Genomic DNA, 7,419 nt, shown 5'->3' with positions numbered 1-7,419 from the left:
TATGTTGTTTACAGTGTGTTATAAAGAGGTTATTAACCCTTTATGAATATTTAACACCTTTACATCCTGGTCTCTTCCTGTCTGCTGATGAGCTGAGGGTCAGACAGGTGGAGGTGACACTCTCTCCTGATTGGTTATCACAGTCTGTTGTACAGGTCATGTGACATCTCCCCCTGTGTGATCATGTGATCTCAGGTTGTAACTGTGATCATCATGTTGATCCTTGTGTGTGTGCGTGTGTGTGTGAGACAGCAGATGTGTTTCACACTCTCATTAACATGTCAAAGAGCTACACACACACACACACACACACACACACACACACACACACAGCTGAGACGATGTCCTGGCAGCACAAACCTGATCATTTCTTTGGTATGTAGACGGAGGATCTAAGAATGGACAGAAATCCCTAAAAGACAGTGGTGATGGGGGGGGGGGCGCTGAGAGAGAGTTTCCATGGCCGACCTGTTGGCAGGCTACTGTGTAATTACAGTCGCCACATCCAGCCTTTTCCCCCGTGTGGTCGACCAGTTAGAAAACAAAAAAAGGAGAGTCGCCCTGTCTGGGAGGAGGAGGAGGAGGAGGAGGAGATGAAGAAAAACACCAACCACAGAGAGAGAAGTTCAGGATATTTTACTCTCCGACTGAAACTCACCAAGAAAAATGTTTCCGAGAGAGAGAGAGGGAGGGAGAGAGAGAGAGAGTGATCTCCTATGTGACACGCCCACAGAGGAGTGAAGAGAGAAGGAGGGAGGAGAGAAGGAAGGGGGAGAGAAGGAGTGAAGAAGGGAGGAGGAGAAGGAGGGAGGAGAGAAGGAGGGAGAAGGAGGGAGGAGAGAAGGAGGGAGGAGGGAAGGAGGGAGAGGGAGAAGGAGGGAGGAGAGAAGGAGGTAGAAGGAGAAGGAGGGAGGAGAGAAGGACAGAGGAGAAAAGGAGGGAGGCGAGAAGGACAGAGGAGAGGAGCGAGGAGAGAAGGAGTGAGGAGAGAAGAGGGGAGGAGAGAAGGAGTGAAAAGGAGGGAGGAGAGAAGGACAGAGGAGAGAAGGAGGGAGGCGAGAAGGACAGAGGAGAGGAGCGAGGAGAGAAGGAGTGAGGAGAGAAGGGGGGAGGAGAGAAGGAGGGAGGAGAGAAGGAGTGAAAAGGAGGGAGGAGAGAAGGACAGAGGAGAGAAGGAGGAAGAAGGAGGGAGGAGAGGACAGAGGAGAGAAGGAGGGAGGCGAGAAGGACAGAGGAGAGGAGCGAGGAGAGAAGGAGTGAGGAGAGAAGGGGGGAGGAGAGAAGGACAGAGGAGAGAAGGAGGGAGAAGGAGGGAGGAGAGAAGGAGGGAGGAGAGGACAGAGGAGAGAAGGAGGGAGGAGAGAAGGAGAGAAGGAGGGAGGAGAGAAGGAGGGAGGAGAGGACAGAGGAGAGAAGGAGGGAGGAGAGAAGGAGTGAAGGAGGGAGGAAGAGAAGGAGTGAAGGAGGGAGGAGGAGAAGGAGGGAGGAGAGAAGGACAGAGGAGAGAAGGAGGGAGGAGACAAGGAAGGAGAAGGAGGGAGGAGAGAAGGACAGAGGAGAGAAGGAGGGAGGAGGAGAAGGAGGGAGAAGGAGAAGGAGGGAGAAGGGGAAGGAGGGAGAGGGAGAAGGAGGGAGGAGAGAAGGAGGGAGAAGGAGACGGAGGGAGGCGAGAAGGACAGAGGAGAGAAGGAGTGAGGAGAGAAGGAGGGAGGAGAGAAGGGGGGAGGAGAAAAGGAGGGAGGAGAGAAAGGTGGAGGAGAAAAGGAGGGAGGAGAGAAGGAGGGAGAAGGAGGGAGAAGGAGGGAGGAGAGAAGGAGGGAGGAGAGGACAGAGGAGAGAAGGAGGGAGAAGGAGGGAGGAGAGGACAGAGGAGAGAAGGAGGGAGAAGGAGGGAGGCGAGAAGGAGGGAGGAGAGTGTTGTGTGTGTGCGTGTCTGTGTTAGTGTGTGTGTGTGTTAGTGTGTGTGTTGTGTGTGTGGTAATGTGTGTGTGTGTTGTGTGTGTGTTAGTGTGTGTGTGGTCATGTGTGTGTGTGTGTGTTAGTGCGTGTTGTGTGTGTGTTGTGTGTGTGTGTGTTAGTGTGTGTTGTGTGTGCGTGTGTGTTAGTGTGTGTGTGTTGTGTGTGTGTTGTGTGTGTGTGTGTGTGTGTTATCAGTCCTGCAGGGTGGAGGTGTGACTCTGGAGTCACACCGATCTGCAGTTCCTCTTTGAACGAGTCGAGTCACCAAAACCTTAATCAGGTTTTAACACGTTGACTTCTGTCGGTTACAACCCCCCCCCCCACCAGATAACCTCACAGGTCCACACCAGACTCCATTAACATTTCAGCTCATTGTAAATGTATGTTCTACTATATGAAATACCTGATAAACAGTAACAACATGACAGAGACTGAGAGAGCAGAGCTGAATGACGCCGTCTGACAGACAGACACAGGAAGTGTGTTTCCATCCAACTGTTCACTCGCTCATATAAAAGCTGTGCTGAAACTCTGGAAGTAAACAATAAACTCTAAACAGGTGTACAAGTGTTTCCTGTCTGAGTGGAAACGTTTGTGGATACAAACAGAAACAGACTCGATGAATAAATTAAGCTGTGCCTGAAAGTGAAGAGCTGCAAACAGCGATGAGGAGGCTGGAACTTTCATCAAGACACAGATGTCATATTTCCGTCATGTTCTCCACACGGTTCTCCATTGTCTGAGCTTGTCCTCTTCTCCTCCTGTGGTGGTTTAATGGCAGTGACTGGAGAATTAGCTCCACCAGCTGTTTATTAGCTCCACCAGCTGTTTATCTCCTTCTGAACTCATGTTCACACAGAAACAAGCAGCAGATCACGTTTCATTTGGAGGAAAACATGACTACAGTTGTCAATATTTTCTGATCTAGTTCTAGATCTAGTTCTAGATCTAGATCTCTTAGTTTGCGAGCTGCTTCAACATGTAGAGAGTGGGACGGGGCAGTTTGTGAAGTTCTGGATGTGGAGGTGGTCTGGAGGTGTGGCTGAGCTGCAGACCTGAGAGTTGAACGTTAACCCTATCAGCGGCAGAGTGTGTCGGTTGAAGCCCCGCCTATCTCCCCTCGGCCTTGGTGTGTCGTCTGATTACAGAAGAACATGGAACACTGCTGCTGCGCTCTGATAAGACCTGACACACTGATACCAGGCCCACCACACACACACACGCGGCCTCTGTGTGTGTGTGTGTGTGTGGGCGGTGGGAGAGTGTGTGTGAACCAAAGAAGAAGAAGGTCAGAGGTGTGAACAACTCTTCTCTTATTAATTAGTCGACTGTGAAGCTGCTGCAGCCAGCTCTGACTGTGTGTGTGTGAGTTTAAAGCGTGTGAGCACAGAGAACCACAGAAGAAGTCGTGTATAAATAAGGAATCGAGCAGCAGACGAATGAAGGTAGAAATAATTAAAAAATAAAACTTCTCTTTTGAACTCTGGATCTTGTTCTACATGCATTTTGAAGCCCATCAAACTTCATCTTTCTGTGTAAGCGCTCAATTAATCATCAGCCTCTGTGGCTGCCAGGGTGGGGTGGGGGGTGTTGGGGGTTGGTGGTGGAGGTGCATGCTGAGGCTACACCCCCCTATAAAAATCTAGGTTGCCTTAAGAGACAGTCAGACTTTAAGTGTGAATAATGGATGCAGGCGCTCACACGTCTGCTGGCAGTGATGAAGCAGTTTGAGGGTTTTCAGCCCACCAGCCTCTCTGGGGGGGGGGATTCCAAAATGTCTGAATTATTCATCTTCCCAGGTGGAAGATGAATATTTACAAAAGGGGAAGAGGAGTGTTGTTAAATCCCTCCGATGAATACCTTCTTCCTGCGAGAAACTTTTCTCTCCTAATAATTCATGACTGCAGGTGTTTTAACTTCCCGCCGCTTTAAGAAACATCCGTCTGACTTGTGACTTCCCCTCTGAGTGGCAGCAGCAGCAGACTGCAGGTTTTACACTTCTCTGTCTGGGTTTCTACAGCTTCAAAGATCTCTGGTGGATCAGGATCATCAGTGGGGTTCAGATAAAACCTGATGCTGATTGTGAACGGTCCAGTTAATGAACTTTGGCTGCTGTTACGCGACCTTCGGAGTGTCATGTCAGAGGTCAGACCTCTGAAAGACAAACTCGGCTGGCACAGGTCAGCCCCCAAACTCTGAAACAAATCATCAGTCAGCCGACACTGAGCCTCGTGTAGACAACAGCTGGATTGTGAGGCTGAACTGAAACATCAGAGGTCACTAAAGTGATAAGACTTAATGTGATGTAACATAATGAAGAATGATACGTGACATGACGTCACACGAGAAGACGAGACATGATGATGTAATGTAACGCCATGCAGCGCACTGTTAAATAAACTAATCAATCAATACATAAAAGTAATGTAATGAAAAGTAATCCTCTCCATCTGTACGCTAAAGTGACTAACTAGACATCTTCTCTCCTTCTGTTGCTCCAATATTATCATTATTATTACTATTACTATCTTTACCAATATTAATGTTGTTACCACTTCCATGACGTCACATCTCTGTGTTACGGTACGCTCTCTCGTCGACAGTCCCTGCAGCCTCAAACAGAATCTGTGAGTCCTCACCAGTCATGACTGAGACAACACATGCACACATCCTCATTAATATTCAAGATAGGCCCCTCCCCCTGTCTAACGAGGCCTAATTAACACACACCCCCACACCCACAGTCAGTGTCAGGTATTGCTTCACATCAGTCTGACTGGTCTTCAGAGGTATCATGGATCTGTTCCTGGAACAGTTTGCAGTAGTGAAACTGCTGAATGAGCCACTTTAACGTTGACTCACAAGACCTGCACCCGCCAAAACCTGCAGCCGGACCGAAGACCCGGGCAAAGAGGAGAAGAACAGCTGCTGTCATCAGTTTCAGTTTAAACTGTGAACATGACGTGAGAATGTTCATAAACACAATACTGTGACTTCTTACTGTGCTCAGCTTCATCGTCTTCATCATTTACTCCACACAGATGAAGAACAAGCTCATGTGAACCTTTGATTGTTTCGTCAAACAAATAAATAATTTGAAAAGTTGTAAACTGAGGAGACTTTATTCATATATATACTGCCTAGCAACAGCGTAGCAACACCTACAACATAACTACCTCCAAGCAGCTACAGCCTTAGCAACCAACCAGAACACCATAGCAACCACCTGGTACTGCCCCCACAACTGCCTAGCAACACACTAGCAACCAGCTAATACCACCTACTGTCTTAACAACCGTGCTATCGCCCTCACAAACGCCCAACACATTGAGGTGTCTCTCTTTATTGAAATACTACTAATAAATATCGAATAATACTAAATATGATTTTACTAAAGAGTAGAACTGTCATTCATTCGGACATGTCAAAATGAAAGTCTTTTTGTAAAAAATGTTTAATACCGTACAATACCTGAGATTAACTTTCTACTGATCGACTTATTAATTCAGGTCTGTTGCTGTGCTTCAACATGTGACTTTAGCAGCCAATCACAGAGCAGTATTTCTGCAGCGTGTTATTAACCCGCCTGTGTTCCTGTGAGTCAGCGCTGCAGAGGGGAGGTCTGCTCATCGGGGGTGAAGGACAAACAGGAAGCGAGGTGTCAGCGCTCGCGGTCACACCTTTGGACTGACAGATGTGTTCATCCATCATATGACCTGGGAACAACCCCCCCCCCCCAACCTCTGACAGGCGTTTGCTCCCCGAGGTAGAACTAACCAGTCAAGTGGACGAGCGGCTGCGGGGCGCAGAAATCACATAAATGACTGATGAATCGTCATTTGCCTTTCTGCTGCTGTGACTCACTGTCAGGCTGTGGACCAATCAGATCACAGCGGACAAAGCACCACGTCAGGTGACTGACACCTGAAAACACCTGCTAACTGCAACCTGTCAGCAGGTGTCCACAGGCCGTCAACTCTAGAAATAACTGAAGAATCACTGATGTTACTTTATTATTCATTCATCACAGAACAAACAAGTCCAAGCTGACATCAATAATAATAATAATAATAATAATCCTGAGGACAGAGGACACAGAAGGAAGCTCAGAGAGATGCTCTGACTGACTAGCATTAGCATGTTAGCAGTTAGCTCTCCAGCTACAGCAGTTCACCAGCCTGCCCTGTGAGTCGTCACTATGTCAACAAATATTTCTGTCATACAAGAGGTGAAGATGAATATTGCTGTCTCTCTGGTGTGGCCGGAGCTTTAGCATGCTAAGCTAACGAAATAAAGCTGAACTATAGCCTCCAGTGTGGGGTCAGGTCCTGTCTCAGAGGTGGGAGAACTTTGTGTAAAGTATATAGATGTATTATAGATGTTAGAGGAGAACTGATGAACTACGTAGCACTGAAGTGTGGAATGAATGGAAATCTGTGGACAGAAACATTATCTGGTAAACTGTCAAATGAAACGAAGGATGTTTTTTATGAACTTTAACTTCGTGTTGCTCGTCTAGTCATGAATCAAGTCGTTCAGGAGGTTGAAGGAACGTCTGATCTGAGGAAACCTGAACCAGCAGACTGAGAGCTGTTCAGAGTCTCTGGTCTGATTGTGATGCTGCTGCTGTCCTGAACAGAGCAGCATCTCCCCACTGACAATACAAGCCGAGGGGGGAGTCAGCGAGGGAGGGAGGTGGATGGGGGAGGAGGGTGTTGGTACAATGAGCTCAGTGTTACTGCGATGTGGTCTCCATTGTACCTCTGAGCTGAGAGGTGTCTCCACTTCCTGTCGTGGACTCGCAGCTTCAGAGAAGAACCATCACTGTCAATCTGAAACAAACACCCAGCTCCCAGTAAATCCTGCTGGTTTCCACACAGACCAGTGGTTCAAGTCTGGAGCTGGAAGACCAGGTTTCCAGAGAAAGTGGAGACACCTGAACGTCTCAGAGATGCTACAACAGCTTTATTGACCCTGTGAACCGGATCAGGATTAAAGAAGTCCAGTTTCCCATCTACTGAGAGTGAAGAACCTTTAAGACTTCAGAGAGAAATAAAGAACAATTTTATCATAAAAGAGAAAAACAGCTCAAAACAAATGGCAGCAACAGTTTGAACACATGAAGTTGAACTGGAGGTTTGAAGTGGATCAGGACCAGATGAGACCTGGAACTACTAATCGATTAGTTGATTGACAGAAAATGAATCACCCCCTGTTTTGATAAACAATCCATTCTTTGAGATTTAAAGGTTTGACAGATTTAAAGACATCAACAAGGACGGAGTTTTACAGATTCAAGTACGAATCGATTAACTGAGAAAAGAATCAGCAGATTAATCGATAATGAAATAATGATTAGTTACAGTTGAATTCGACTTAAATGTGAACTCTGAAAAAAAAAGACACCAAAGACAAAAGCAGGACTTGATTTACTTATAAATGAATTAATATTTGCATCTT

General features: G+C 47.1%; 1 protein-coding gene across 4 annotated transcripts in view; it reads right to left on the bottom strand.

The window, feature by feature from the left end:
- The window catches only part of zeb2a (zinc finger E-box binding homeobox 2a), a 49,535-nt gene that overhangs the window by 21,350 nt on the left and 20,766 nt on the right, over positions 1-7,419 (bottom strand). Inside the window, exon 2 of one of the 4 annotated variants that reach the window (XM_070914255.1) lies at positions 3,706-3,711. The exons of the other annotated variants lie outside the window; for them this stretch is intronic. Coding sequence (XP_070770356.1) covers positions 3,706-3,711 — 6 coding nt within the window. The remainder of the gene's footprint in view (positions 1-3,705; positions 3,712-7,419) is intronic. 4 annotated transcript variants of the gene reach the window in all.

The sequence above is a fragment of the Enoplosus armatus genome, chromosome 11 (genome assembly GCF_043641665.1).
Source record: "Enoplosus armatus isolate fEnoArm2 chromosome 11, fEnoArm2.hap1, whole genome shotgun sequence".
Taxonomy (NCBI): domain Eukaryota; kingdom Metazoa; phylum Chordata; class Actinopteri; order Centrarchiformes; family Enoplosidae; genus Enoplosus; species Enoplosus armatus.
This window is presented reverse-complemented; position numbering and strand designations above follow the sequence as displayed.